Source organism: Salvelinus namaycush, chromosome 39 (assembly GCF_016432855.1).
Source record: "Salvelinus namaycush isolate Seneca chromosome 39, SaNama_1.0, whole genome shotgun sequence".
In the NCBI taxonomy this organism is placed as follows: domain Eukaryota; kingdom Metazoa; phylum Chordata; class Actinopteri; order Salmoniformes; family Salmonidae; genus Salvelinus; species Salvelinus namaycush.
Genome location: NC_052345.1, coordinates 20,249,494 through 20,265,929, shown reverse-complemented (window position 1 = coordinate 20,265,929; position 16,436 = coordinate 20,249,494). Strand labels below are relative to the sequence as shown.

The window sequence follows — 16,436 nt, the reverse complement described above, 5'->3', positions numbered from 1 at the left end:
TTTACTTATTTATTTAAATGTAACCTTTATTTAACTAGGCAAGTCAGTTATGAACAAATTCTTATTTACAATGACTGCCTACCCCGGAAGACGCTGGGCCAATTGTGCGCCGCCCTATGGGACTCCCAATCACGGCCGGTTGTGATATACAGCCTGGAGTTGATCCAGGGTGTCTGTAGTGGCGCCTCAAGCACTGAGATTCAGTGTCCGCTGCGCCACCATGTTCTAGTGCTGTCCCCAACTAAAATACATCTTGGTCAACCAAGAGTCATCTGTTCTTTCTACCAATTGCCCCATGTGTTTTTATAAAATCTGTATGTACTGAACTTGTCTGATGCTTTAAGCATGCTGTTTGTTTGATTAAATAAATTATACACACAAATGACTAGAGGGAGCCAGTCATCAATATAACCTGACTAGAGGGAGCCGGTCGTCAACATAACCTGACCAGAGGGAGCCGGTCGTCAACATAACCTGACTAGAGGGAGCCGGTCGTCAACACAACCCGACCGGAGGGAGCCGCTCGTCAACATAACCCGACCGGAGGGAGCCGCTCGTCAACACAACCTGACCAGAGGGAGCCGGTCGTCAACACAACCTGACCAGAGGGAGCCGGTCGTCAACATAACCTGACCAGAGGGAGCCGGTCGTCAACATAACCTGACTAGAGGGAGCCGGTCGTCAACACAACCTGACTGGAGGGAGCCGCTCGTCAACATAACCCGACCGGAGGGAGCCGGTCGTCAACACAACCTGACCGGAGGGAGCCGGTCGTCAACATAACCTGACCAGAGGGAGCCGGTCGTCAACATAACCTGACTAGAGGGAGCCGGTCGTCAACACAACCCGACCGGAGGGAGCCGGTCGTCAACACAACCCGACCGGAGGGAGCCGGTCGTCAACACAACCCGACCGGAGGGAGCCGGTCGTCAACACAACCCGACCGGAGGGAGCCGGTCGTCAACACAACCCGACCGGAGGGAGCCGGTCGTCAACACAACCCGACCGGAGGGAGCCGGTCGTCAACACAACCCGACCGGAGGGAGCCGGTCGTCAACAAACTTGAAACATTGTATCAACTATCAACTGGGTCAGGAAACTCAGATAGCAAGCTTGCAACATTGTATAAAATATTCTAGGTCCACAGTTCACAGTGCAAAGGATAAGAAGTAATCAAGTATTTTATGACATTTCCACTGGATCAGAGCATTACATTTTTCCCTTTTTATACCGAGTGGTTATCGGAAGGACGAGAGCTGGAAATATTTTACGAAAATACTTTGAGGAACTATTGTCATTCGCAATTGATTTTGATTAGACTTTGTTTACTTACTGTTTGGAGGTGAAGAAAAAATTACTTTGAGAAGCTCAACAACTCATTAGTGATGCAGCGTTAAGACAATGAGAAATACTTTTGGACATCCCCAAATGGGCACATTCATAGACCTACATTTGTGTGCAGGCCAGATAGATTAATCCTACTTCTATATGGGTAAACAGGTGTGCGTCCTTACTCAACATTGACAGGAGTGTTTCAAACAAAACACAATGAATAAATTGACAAAACTGGCGTATCTTGTAGGGTCAGGTCTGGGTGGCCTGCCAGGGACCGTTTAATTTAGTATCCGTTTGGTTTCGGTTTTGGATTGATTTTATTTCCCCATAGTATGTTGTACCGAAGTTGACCAACTGAAAGGGAGTGTAACTTTATGACTGTTGGATTCGGGCTAAACTTTGAACATTGAGATATTAAAGACATGATATGTCAGACGCAGAGTATATAAAGTAGTGAGATCTGTAGAAAGACATTGGCTGGGTGGATGGGAGGAGATCACAGGATTGCTTTAGGGGAAGCCGATGGACATCTGTGGATTAGGCAAAGGAGGGTTTGAGGTCAGGAGGTCAGGTCAGATCCCCTGAAGGGAGTAATAAGGGTTTAGTATCCTGTTACCCTCTTCCTGTCGACCCAGAAGATGTAAGGATTGGAGAGAAGGAGGAGTGTCCAAAGTGGGGTATATATACTTGTGATGGTGAGAACATGTTTTTGTTTGAATTATAGCTGTAACGACCCTTTGGGAATAATTAAACTTGGTAAGCTTCTCTAGTGTCCGTGAGTTATTTACTCTGAAAAATTAGAACCTAACACTATACTTAGTTTTCCCTGAAGGAGGGAAACGAGGCGGAACACCTGTTTGGCCACACCCCTTCCTGGGTCGGTGAAGAGTGGTGTTAAATTTAAGGAATAAATCTGAGCCTCACACTGATCAACAGTGGAAAGCGGGGCTTCCAGCGAGGCGTGAATTTAATAGTATGTTGTATCTAGTTTCCCTCCTTCAGGGAACAGTAGTTATAGTCATAACGTTATGCTTGTCATATGATGAACTTCAACTTAAATAAGGGATCTTGCTGTCGGACAGTTTTTTTGTATTCTGAAATGCACTCGAACTACGTATCATTTAGTGGCTCCTTATGTTACGCTGGGAAAACAGTTTGTGGGCACAGAAATACTAAATAATTTCAGAGTTTGCTAAATCCAATGGTTTTTAACTGAGAGTCATCTTGTAATCAGATGGCGTAGCAGTAAGAAAATTATTTGAAAATGTTCTCTTTTTTGTATATATTGAAATATATTGCAATCTCTTTTTCCAATTTTTAATTACATATACCTTCCGGCAACCCGCCTCACCCAATGTGATACGGATCTGTTTTTTGTTTAGACCTTATAGCTAGAACCTCCATCAGAAGCTAGCCATCAGAAGCTAACCAGCTAATTAGCTACTAGCTATTTAGTCATTGTTAGCCACTGCTAGCGGCCTTTACCTTTTTAGCTCAGACACCAGCCGCTTTTAGCCTGGATAGGACCTGTCAGTGTGCACAGCGCGATATCAACCCTGAGCATATCGGACTGTTTTTCTCCACTACATCACCGTATTCCTGCCGTAAGCTCTGGACCATTACATCAGATAATCACAGCTGGCTAGCTGCTACCGAGTGACCCAGCCTCGAAGCTAGCCTTGAGCCAGGCCCATCTCCCGGCCTGCTCAGTGGACCCTATGATCACTCGGCTACACAGCTGATGCCTCCCAGACTCTTCACTAAGACGACTAGAAGCCACTACATCACCGGATTCCTGCCGTAAGCTCTATACCTTTGCACCGGATTGGCTATAGTGGCTGACGCTCTTGTCCCGAAGCTAGCACCAGTTAGCCTCGAGCCAGGTGCATCTCCCGGCTAGCAAACAAAATTACTCCAGCTACAATACCTTTTTGCCAACTGGCCTGGACCCTTTGTCGACACAGAGCCCCGCCGATCCATCACGACTGGTCTGCCGACGCAATTCCGTCAGATGTGCCCTCGACCGGCCTTTGCCAGACGTCGGTGACACCTTGTCCCGAAGCTAGCACCAGTTAGCCTCAAGCCAGGGCCGGCTCCCGGCTAGCATAGTAACGACTAGCTAAAGGCTTTCCTGGTTCGTACATTGCTGTTCACTGGACCCTATGATCACTTTGCAACATAGCTGATGCCTGCTGGACTGTTCATTAATCACGGTACTCTATTTTGTTTATCTGTCTGCCCCAGTTTTGAACTCAGGCCCTGTGTGTAGTTAACTGTCCCTCTCTGCCCGTTCATCGCCATTTTACCTGGTGTTGTTGTCTTAGCTGATTAACTGTTGTCTTACCCGTTGTTGTCTTAGCTAGCTCTCCCAATCAACACCTGTGATTGCTTTATGCCTCGCTTTATTTCTCTCTAATGTCAATATGCCTTGTATACTGTTGTTTAGGGTAGTTATCATTGTTTTGTTTTACTGCGGAGCCCCTAGTCCCACTCAACATGCCCCAGGGAACTCTTTTGTCCCACCTCCCACACATGCGGTGACCTCACCTAGCATAACTGGTGCCTCCAGAGATGCAACCTCTCTTATCGTCACTCAATGCCTACGTTTATCTCCACTGTATCCGCACCCTACCATACCCCTGTCTGTACATTATGTCTTGAATATATCCTACCACGCCCAGAAATCTGCACCTTTTATTCTCTGTTCCCAACGCACTAGACGACCAGTTCTGATAGTCTTTAGCCGTACCCTCATCCTACTCCTCTGTTCCTCGGGTGACGTAGAGTTTAACCCAGGCCCTGTGTGTCCCCAGGCGCTCTCATTTGTTGACTTCTGTAACCATAAAAAGCCTTGGTTTCATGCATGTTAACATCAGAAGCCTCCTCCCTAAGTTTGTTTTACTCACTGCTTTAGCACACTCCACCAACCTTGATGTCCTTGCCGTGTCTGAATCCTGGCTTTGGGAGGCCACCAAAAATTCTGATATTTCCATCCCCATCTACAACATTTTCCATCAAGATAGAACTGCCAAAGGGGGAGGAGTTGCAATCTACTGCAGAGATGGCCTGCAAAGTTCTATCATACTTTCCAGGTCCATACCCAAACAGTTCGAGCTTCTAATTAAAAAAATTAATCTCTCCAGAAATAAGTCTCACTGTGGCCGCCTGTTACAGACCCCCCTCAGCTCCCAGCTATGCCCTGGACACCATATGTGAATTGATTGCCCCTCCCATATATCTTCAGAGTTAGTTCTGTTAGGTGACCTAAACTGGGATATGCTTAACACCCCGGCCTTCCTACAATCCAAGCTAGATGCCCTCAATCTCACACAAATTATCAAGGAACCCACCAGGTACAACCCTAAATCCGTAAACATGGGCACCCTCATAGATATCCTGACCAACTTGCCCTCCAAATACACCTCTGCTGTTTTCAATCAGGATCTCAGCGATCACTGCCTCATTGCCTGCATCCGTTATGGGTCCGCGGTCAAACGACCACCCCTCATCACTGTCAAGCGCCCCCTAAAACACCTGCAAGCAGGCCTTTCTTATCGACCTGGCCCAGATATCCTGGAAGGATATTGACCTCATCCCGTCAGTAGGGGATGCCTGGTTGTTCTTTAATTGTAATTTACTCACCACCTTAAATAAGTATGCCCCTTTCAAAAAATGTAGAACTAAGAACAGATATAGCCCTTGGTTCACTCCAGACCTGACTGCCCTTGACCAGCACAAAAACATCCTGTGGCGTACTGCACTAACAGCTCCCCACCCCCCGCAGCTACTTCCCCAGCTTCTCCTTCACCCAAATCCAGATAGCTGATGTTCTGAAAGAGTTGCAAAACCTGGACCTTTAGAAATCAGGTGGGCTAGACAATCTGGACCCTCTCTTTCTAAAATTATCCGTCGCCATTGTGGCAACCCCTATTACTAGTCTGTTCAACCTCTCTTTCGTATCGTCCGAGATTCCTAAAGATTGGAACGCTTCCGTGGTCATCCCCCTCTTCAAAGGGGGTTACACTCTAGACCCAAACTGTTACAGAACTATATCCATCCTGCCCTGCGGTTCTAAAGTCTTCAAAAGTCAAGTTAACAAACAGATCACTGACCATTTTGAATCCCACCGTACCTTCTCCGCTGTGCAATCCAGTTTTCGAGCTGGTCACGGGTGCACCTCAGCCACGCTCAAGGTACTAAACGATATCGATAAAAGACAGTACTGTGCAGCCGTTTTCATCAACCTGGCCAAGGCTTTCGACTCTGCCAATCACCGTATTCTTATCGGCAGACTCAACAGCCTTCGTTTTTCAAATGACTGACTCGCCTGGTTCACCAACTACTTCTCAGACAGAGTTCAGTGTGTCAAATCGGAGGGCCTGTTATCCGGACCTCTGGCAGTCTCTATGGAGGTACCACAGGGTTCAATTCTCGGACCGACTCTTTTCTCTGTATATACCAACAATGTTGCTCTTGCTGCGGGTGATTCCTCTATCCACCTCTACGCAGACGACACCATTCTGAATACATCTGGCCTTTCTTTGGACATTGTGTTAACCTCTCTGGGGTAGGTGGGACGCAATCGTCCCACCTGGCCAATAGCCAGGGAAAATGCAGAGCGCCAAATTCAAATAAAATACTATAAAAATCAAACTTTCATTAAATCACACATGTAAGATACCAAATTAAAGCTACACCCGTTGTGATTCCAGTCAACATGTCAGATTTCAAAAAGTATTTTCCGCGAAAGCATATGATGCTATTATCTGATGATAGCACAACAGTAAACAAAGAGAGTAGCATATTTCAACACTGCAGGCACAACACAAAACGCAGAAATAAAAATATAATTCATGCCTTATCGATTAATTCCGTCTATATATATCCAAAATGTCCATTTATTTGGCGCGTTTCATCCAGAAAAACACAGCTTCCAACTTGCGCAACGTCACTACAAAATATCTCAAAAGCTACATGTAAACTTTACCAAAACATTTCAAACTACTTTTGTAATACAACGTTAGGTATTTTTAAACGTTAATAATCGATCAAATTGAAGACGGGATGATCTGTGTTCAATACAAAAAGAAAACAAACTGACGCAACTTTTCTCGTAATGTGCCTCTCTCAAACAATTCACTTCATGTGACTGTCATTCAAGATGGCCGTACTTCTTCATTACACAAAGGAAAAACCTCAACCAATTTCTAAGGACTGGTGACATCCAGTGGAAGCGGTAGGAACTGCAAACAAGTCCCTTAGAAATCTGGTTTCCCAAGGAAAACTCCTTGAAAAGACAGTGACCTCACAAAAAAAATTATTCTGAATGGTTTGTCCTCAGGGTTTTGCCTGCTACATAAGTTCTGTTATACTCACAGACATGATTCAAACAGTTTTAGAAACTTCAGTGTGTTTTCTATCCAAATCTACTAATAATATGCATATCTTATATTCTGAGGATGAGTAGCAGGCAGTTGATTTTAGGCATGCTATTTATCCAAAAGTGAAAATGCTGCCCCCTACCCCGAAGAAGTTAACAAACCTCCAAACGAGCTTCAATGCCATACAACACTCCTTCCGTGACCTCCAACTGCTCTTAAACGCTAGTAAAACTAAATGTGTGCTCTTCAACCTATCGCTGCCCGCACCCGCCTGTCCAGCATCACTACTCTGGACGTTTCTGACTTAGAGTATGTGGACAACTATAAATACCTAGGTGTCTGGCTAGACTGTCTGGCTAGACTCTCCTTCCAGACTCACATTAAGCATCTCCAATCCAAAATTAAATCTAGAATCGGCTTCCTATTTCGCAGTAATAGGACGCTGCTCACGCTGCCAAACATACCCTCGTAAAACTGACTATCCTACTGATCCTTGACTTCGGTGATGTCATTTTCAAAATAGCCTCCAACACTCTACTCAGCAAACTGGATGCAGTCTATCACAGTGCCATCCGTTTTGTCACCAAAACCCCATATACTACCCACCACTGCAACCTTGTATGCTGTCATTTGGCTGGCCCTCACTACGTATTTGTCACCAAACCCACGGTCTCCAGGTCATCTATAAGTCTTTGCAAGGCCGCCTTAACTCAGCTCACTGGTCACCATAGCAACACCCACCCATAGCACGCGGTCCAGGAGTATATCTCACTGGTCATCCCCAAAGCCAACACCTACTTTGGCTGCATTTCCTTCCAGTTCTCTGCTGCCAATGACTGGAACGAATTGCAAAAATCGCTGAAGTTGGAGACTTATATCTCCCTCACTAACTTTAAGCATCAGCTATCTGAGCAGCTTACCGATCGCTGCAGCTGTACACAGCCCATCTGTAAATAGCCCATCCAACTGCCTACCTCACCCCCATGTTTTTTACTTTTTTTTGCTCTTTTGCACCCCAGTATTTCTACATGCACATCATCATCTGCACATCTATCACTCCAGTGTTAATTTGTTAAATTGTAATTATTTTGCCACTAAGGCCTATTTATTGCCTTTCCTCTGTACTCCATTTGCACACACTGTATATAGATTTTTCTATTGTGTTATTGACTGTACGTTTGTTTATCCCACGTGTAAATCTGATGTTTTTTTGTCGCACTGCTTTGCTGTATCTTGGCCAGGTCGCAGTTGTAAATGAGAACTTGTTCTCGACTGGCCTACCTAGTGAAATAAAGGTGAAATAAAAAAAATATTGTAACTTTATTGACACCCAAATGAATACTGTCATTAACGCGGTTCTTCAATAATTACACATAATTCTTAATACTGTAGCTGTTTAGTTAGTCACATAATCAACTATCATCAGCTGATCCAGGAAATCATTTTTTGAATGCCAGTCAAATGACAAACATCACGACATGCAACAACAACCAACGTGCTTCTTCGTTCATTACTCTGGTAAAGACAGTTATGCCGTGCTCCACGTTGGATCCAACATCCCTAACAAATTGATGTTTATAATGTTATTGTCTGCTTGATTTATAGTAGGGTCTTGTTAGTCTGTTTGGACACAGAGATACTTAGCTCATAATGTGTAGAGAACTGTTCCTTGATGGATAGGCTGTTGTACAACACAGAGCTATTTTCCTATATTTGTTAGGTGAAATTAATGGTCCGACAGGAGGTCTATGTTATTGTTAGGTGAAGTTATGGGCCAATTTGGCAAACAGTGTACAAACCCTCATTGTCAGGCTGATGAAGAAGCCAAAGAGCATTTTACTGGTTTAAGTGTTTTTTAAGTTCAAAGCGGTTGATTTGCGATGATGACACAAACATTAAATTAAGCAGGACATTCAAACGAGTCTTACAATTATAATCCAAAGTAGTGTGAAATGTACTCATTAGCAACCTGGAAATGGAGGTTACTCCCCTGAGTTTCCCCCATTCACATTCAGAATACTTTGTGAAAACTAAATTTTTTGCTCCAGGCAGATATACTACATCCATAACTATCGGTTTCCTCATTAACAGGGAGGTGTTTCTGCAATCAAATTGTGTGTGCATCGCCCTCATGCCTTAATTTTATTAAACACAGAAAGGGGCCTATATTGGAGACCAAAAGTCGTCTGGCACACTGCTTAGTTTCACCAACATGAATATCTTATTTCTAGTCTACAATCTTAGATGTAACTACTAATGTGAAAACAAGACAATATGACTATTCTTGCTCATTTTAAGACAAATGTCAAATAATCATTACATTCATTACAGGCGTCAATTATTGTACAACATCATGGCTACGCTGTTGGCATCACTTTTACAGTGGATTTCTGCTGTTGTGGGCCTTTAACCATCTGTATGACTTTGTCATTCACACAGGAGAGAGACGTGACTATCGTGGATCCTCTGGGGAGCCTCAACAACCTCATGATGCTGACGAGGCAGAGAAGAGTCTCTCCAGATCAGAACTTCTCAAGAAACACCAGCAGAGACCCTCAGGGAAGATAATTCACCGCTCTGACTGTGGGAAGAGATTCACCTCATCAGCAGGCATTCAAATTCATCAGAGAATCCACACAGTAGAGAAACCTTATTGCTGTACTCAATGTGGGAAGAGTTTTTATACATCTAGCCATCTTATTGTACACCAGAGAATACACACAGGAGAGAAATCTTATAGCTGTGATCAATGTGGGAAGAGTTTTATTCAGCTAAGCAACCTGATATCACACCAGAGAATACACACAGGAGAGAAACCTTATAGCTGTGATCAATGTGGGAAGAGTTTTACTCACGTAAGCACCCTGATATCACACCGGAGAATACACACAGGAGAGAAACCGTTTAGCTGTGATGAATGTGGGAAGAGTTTTGCTAGGTCGAGCAATCTGACTCGTCACCAGAGAACACACACAGGAGAGAAACGTTATAGCTGTACTCAATGTGGGAAGAGTTTGACTCATTCAAGCAGCCTGATATTACACCAGAGGACACACACAGGAGAGAAACCTTATATCTGTGATCAATGTGGGAAGAGTTTTACTAAGCTAAGCAGCCTGATATCACACCAGAGGACACACACAGGAGAGAAACCTTATATCTGTGATCAATGTGGGAAGAGTTTAACTAAGCTAAGCAGCCTGATAGCACACCAGAGAATACACACAGGAGAGAAACCCTATAGCTGTACTCAATGTGGGAAGTTTTTTTTTACATCTAGCCATCTGAAGATACACCAGAGAAGACACACAGGAGAGAAATCTTATAGCTGTACTGTATGTGGGAAGAGTTTTGTTCAATCTGGGGGACTGAAGATACACCAGAGAACACACACAGGAGAGAAACCTTATAGCTGTAGTCAATGTGGGAAGAGTTTTGTTACATCTGGGGAACTGACTGTACACCAGAGAACACACACAGGAGAGAAACCCTATAGCTGTACTCAATGTGGGAAGAGTTTTGTTCAAGCTAGCCATCTGAAGATACACCAGAGAACACACACAGGAGAGAAATCTTATAGCTGTGATCAATGTGGGAAGAGATACTCTGAAAAAAGATCTCTGATCAAACATCAGAAAATACATACATGAAGGAGTTGTTTCATGATATCAATGAAATAATGTCACAATGTAGAATGTTTTAACATTGTAGTAGGAGTATTTTAATGATGTCACAATGTAGAACCCTAAATGTTTGTCCCCTGTTCTATTGATTTCAACATGATATGGATATTGGCCTCGGGGGGGAAATCCAGGCTCTGAATTGAAAGAGTACTATTTATGTGATTTAACAAAAAGTGATTAACAAAAAAAGAGCTGTGTTACACTTACCATGTTGGTGACCCAATTGAATCAAAATGCAACACTTCAAAATGTGGTAAGCTGTTTTCTACAAATTGTCCTCTAACCAGGGATGTACACATTACTCCCAGATTCCGTGTGGTTTTTGAGCTGTTAGTTTTAACAGGACGTGCAACCTCATCTCCCTCCTCTCAGCACAATTGATTTCAACGAGTTATGACAAATAAGTGTTGCGATCCTTTGTTTAGTGACCCCTAAATTGAAATGCATCACTCCCAAATGTAGCGTACAACCTGATTTACCCCCTAATCGATATCAGTGATTTATTGCTACTTGTCAAAACAACAGTGTTTCTGGTGCTTGTGCAGTTTATAAGGTGCTTGTTTAAAGAATACAAGTAATATGATTGTTGCAGATGTTTGTGTTTTATTATTCCACTAAAATCAGTTCTAGAAGATAGTGAGTTTTAGGATTCTATAGAAAGAAAAAGGAGAAAATAATAATACGATTGTATATTATTATTTAGAAATTTGTTTTTTCTTGTTTTTAATCGTTGACAGCCAGTAGACACTATGTTTATATTGTAGAAGGTGAAGCATTGTAGTTGATTATATTGAGAAATGGAAGTTGATTTCTGTTGCTGGTGAGCAAACTTGTCCAACTAAAATATAGGATATATTTGTTGTCTTAAGGGGGAAGGTGTTACAGGCTTTGGTTTTTCCATTTATATTTTGAGGTTGGACTTTAGCATGTATAGCTCGTTAGCACGTAGGGCGCACCGATTGGTGTCACCTCGTTAGTCAGTATGTGTTACACCTGTGTTGGCTTGTCCATCTCATTAGTGGGAAGGTGTTTCACCTGAGCTGGTCCAGGTTCTATTTAAGAGTGTCTGGCCCAGTGCTCCAGTTGTCTTGATAGATGTGGAGAGTCAACACCTTTAGTTGCTCCACCTTTTTGGTTTGCTTCCTGTCTGTAAGTTTGTTGTGGGTTTTTCTTTTGTTTGCCTCTTCTTGGGAAGATTTAGTGGGTGTCATGGTGGGTGTCTTTTAGGTCCCAGTTGTTGTTACTAGTCGATTTTCAGTGGACACCCCTATAGTGACTTTCAGAGCCCCTCCTAAAAAAAACAAGCTTGAATTTTGGGATGTATATTGCATCCAATTAATATTTTAATCAATGGCATTTCCTTAGGGTGCTCATTAGTCTTTCAGTTGTTAGTCTTCTGTTTGTTGTGTACTAAATAATTAATTTGTTTATTCCTGTGAAGCCATTGTGTTGCATCCATGTCTGAAATGTGCTGTATAAATAAAGCTTGATTTGATTTCAACAAATGAACCCAATGACTGACCAATCAACAGACTCTTGGTCCCTCTTAGTATTTGTTAATGAATAGAATACAGTATATACATATGAAATGAGTAATACATAGACTGGTACAGTATATACATATGAGATGAGTAATACATAGACTAAGATACAGTAGAATAGGATAGAATACAGTATATACATATGAGATGAGTAATACATAGACTTATATACAGTAGAATAGGACAGAATACCGTATATACATATGAGACGAGTAATACATATACTAAGATACAGTAGAATAGGATAGAATACAGTATATACATATGAGATGAGTAATACATAGACTGATACAGTAGAATAGAATACAGTATATACATATGAGATGAGTAATACATAGACTAAGATACAGTAGAATAGGATAGAATACAGTATATACATATGAGATGAGTAATAAATAGACTAAGATACAGTATATACATATGAGATGAGTAATACATAGACTAAGATACAGTAGAATAGGATAGAATACAGTATATACATATGAGATGAGTAATGCATAGACTAAGATACAGTAGAATAGGATAGAATACAGTATGTACATATGAGATGAGTAATACATAGACTAATATACAGTAGAATAGGATAGAATACAGTATGTACATATGAGATGAGTAATACATAGACTAAGATACAGTAGAATAGGATAGAATAGAGTATATACACATGAGACGAGTAATACATAGACTGATACAGTAGAATAGAATACAGTATATACACATGAGACGAGTAATACATAGACTGATACAGTAGAATAAAATACAGTATATACATATGAGATGAGTAATACATAGACTAAGATACAGTAGAATAGGATAGAATACAGTATATACATATGAGATGAGTAATACATAGACTGATATACAGTAGAATAGGACAGAATACAGTATATACATATGAGATGAGTAATACATAGGCTAAGATACAGTAGAATAGGATAGAATACAGTATATACATATGAGATGAGTAATACATAGACTAAGATACAGTAGAATAGGATAGAATACAGTATATACATATGAGATGAGTAATACATAGACTAAGATACAGTAGAATAGGATAGAATACAGTATATACACATGAGACGAGTAATACATAGACTGATACAGTAGAATAGAATACAGTATATACATATGAGATGAGTAATACATAGACTAAGATACAGTAGAATAGGATAGAATACAGTATATACATATGAGATGAGTAATACATAGGCTAAGATACAGTAGAATAGGATAGAATACAGTATATACATATGAGATGAGTAATACATAGACTAAGATACAGTAGAATAGGATAGAATACAGTATATACATATGAGATGAGTAAAGCATAGACTTAGATACAGTAGAATAGGATAGAATACAGTATATACATATGAGATGAGTAATACATAGGCTGATACAGTAGAATAGGATAGAATACAGTATATACATATGAGATGAGTAATGCATAGACTAAGATACAGTAGAATAGAATAGGATAGAATACAGTATGTACATATGAGATGAGTAATGCATAGACTAAGATACAGTAGAATAGGATAGAATACAGTATATACATATGATACAGTAGAATAGGATAGAATACAGTATATACATATGAGATGAGTAATACATAGACTGATACAGTAGAATAGAATACAGTATATACATATGAGATGAGTAATACATAGACTAAGATACAGTATATACATATGAGATGAGTAATACATAGACTAAGATACAGTAGAATAGGATAGAATACAGTATATACATATGAGATGAGTAATACATAGACTTATATACAGTAGAATAGGACAGAATACCGTATATACATATGAGACGAGTAATACATATACTAAGATACAGTAGAATAGGATAGAATACAGTATATACATATGAGATGAGTAATACATAGACTGATACAGTAGAATAGAATACAGTATATACATATGAGATGAGTAATACATAGACTAAGATACAGTAGAATAGGATAGAATACAGTATATACATATGAGATGAGTAATACATCGACTAAGATACAGTAGAATAGGATAGAATACAGTATATACATATGAGATGAGTAATGCATAGACTAAGATACAGTAGAATAGGATAGAATACAGTATATACATATGAGATGAGTAATACATAGACTAAGATACAGTAGAATAGGATAGAATAGAGTATATACACATGAGACGAGTAATACATAGACTGATACAGTAGAATAGAATACAGTATATACACATGAGACGAGTAATACATAGACTGATACAGTAGAATAGAATACAGTATATACATATGAGATGAGTAATACATAGACTAAGATACAGTAGAATAGGATAGAATACAGTATATACATATGAGATGAGTAATACATAGACTGATATACAGTAGAATAGGATAGAATACAGTATATACATATGAGATGAGTAATACATAGGCTAAGATACAGTAGAATAGGATAGAATACAGTATATACATATGAGATGAGTAATACATAGACTAAGATACAGTAGAATAGGATAGAATACAGTATATACATATGAGATGAGTAATACATAGACTAAGATACAGTAGAATAGGATAGAATACAGTATATACACATGAGACGAGTAATACATAGACTGATACAGTAGAATAGAATACAGTATATACATATGAGATGAGTAATACATAGACTAAGATACAGTAGAATAGGATAGAATACAGTATATACATATGAGATGAGTAATGCATAGACTAAGATACAGTAGAATAGGATAGAATACAGTATGTACATATGAGATGAGTAATACATAGACTAATATACAGTAGAATAGGATAGAATACAGTATGTACATATGAGATGAGTAATACATAGACTAAGATACAGTAGAATAGGATAGAATAGAGTATATACACATGAGACGAGTAATACATAGACTGATACAGTAGAATAGAATACAGTATATACACATGAGACGAGTAATACATAGACTGATACAGTAGAATAAAATACAGTATATACATATGAGATGAGTAATACATAGACTAAGATACAGTAGAATAGGATAGAATACAGTATATACATATGAGATGAGTAATACATAGACTGATATACAGTAGAATAGGACAGAATACAGTATATACATATGAGATGAGTAATACATAGGCTAAGATACAGTAGAATAGGATAGAATACAGTATATACATATGAGATGAGTAATACATAGACTAAGATACAGTAGAATAGGATAGAATACAGTATATACATATGAGATGAGTAATACATAGACTAAGATACAGTAGAATAGGATAGAATACAGTATATACACATGAGACGAGTAATACATAGACTGATACAGTAGAATAGAATACAGTATATACATATGAGATGAGTAATACATAGACTAAGATACAGTAGAATAGGATAGAATACAGTATATACATATGAGATGAGTAATACATAGGCTAAGATACAGTAGAATAGGATAGAATACAGTATATACATATGAGATGAGTAATACATAGACTAAGATACAGTAGAATAGGATAGAATACAGTATATACATATGAGATGAGTAAAGCATAGACTTAGATACAGTAGAATAGGATAGAATACAGTATATACATATGAGATGAGTAATACATAGGCTGATACAGTAGAATAGGATAGAATACAGTATATACATATGAGATGAGTAATGCATAGACTAAGATACAGTAGAATAGAATAGGATAGAATACAGTATGTACATATGAGATGAGTAATGCATAGACTAAGATACAGTAGAATAGGATAGAATACAGTATATACATATGATACAGTAGAATAGGATAGAATACAGTATATACATATGAGATGAGTAATACATAGACTGATACAGTAGAATAGAATACAGTATATACATATGAGATGAGTAATACATAGACTAAGATACAGTATATACATATGAGATGAGTAATACATAGACTAAGATACAGTAGAATAGGATAGAATACAGTATATACATATGAGATGAGTAATACATAGACTTATATACAGTAGAATAGGACAGAATACCGTATATACATATGAGACGAGTAATACATATACTAAGATACAGTAGAATAGGATAGAATACAGTATATACATATGAGATGAGTAATACATAGACTGATACAGTAGAATAGAATACAGTATATACATATGAGATGAGTAATACATAGACTAAGATACAGTAGAATAGGATAGAATACAGTATATACATATGAGATGAGTAATACATCGACTAAGATACAGTAGAATAGGATAGAATACAGTATATACATATGAGATGAGTAATGCATAGACTAAGATACAGTAGAATAGGATAGAATACAGTATATACATATGAGATGAGTAATACATAGACTAAGATACAGTAGAATAGGATAGAATAGAGTATATACACATGAGACGAGTAATACATAGACTGATACAGTAGAATAGAATACAGTATATACACATGAGACGAGTAATACATAGACTGATACAGTAGAATAGAATACAG

At 39.3% G+C, this 16,436-nt stretch overlaps 1 protein-coding gene across 1 annotated transcript; it reads left to right on the top strand.

Annotated features, from left to right (window-relative positions):
• The first annotated feature begins 1,857 nt into the window (after positions 1-1,857).
• Positions 1,858-10,366, top strand: LOC120032750 (zinc finger protein 271-like). The gene is made up of 2 exons (XM_038978935.1): positions 1,858-1,906; positions 9,171-10,366. Exons 1-2 carry the CDS (start codon positions 1,858-1,860, stop codon positions 10,364-10,366), a joined length of 1,245 nt encoding a protein of 414 aa, XP_038834863.1.
• Positions 10,367-16,436: the final 6,070 nt, after the last annotated feature.

Excerpts from the sequence above, each read along its gene's own strand:
- LOC120032750 (XM_038978935.1), top strand. The coding sequence starts at position 1,858 with ATGGACATCTGTGGATTAGGCAAAGGAGGGTTTGAGGTCAGGAGGTCA. Across the intron at positions 1,907-9,170 it reads GTTTGAGGTCAGGAGGTCAG|ATCGTGGATCCTCTGGGGAG; the intron begins GTCAGATCCCCT and ends AGAGACGTGACT.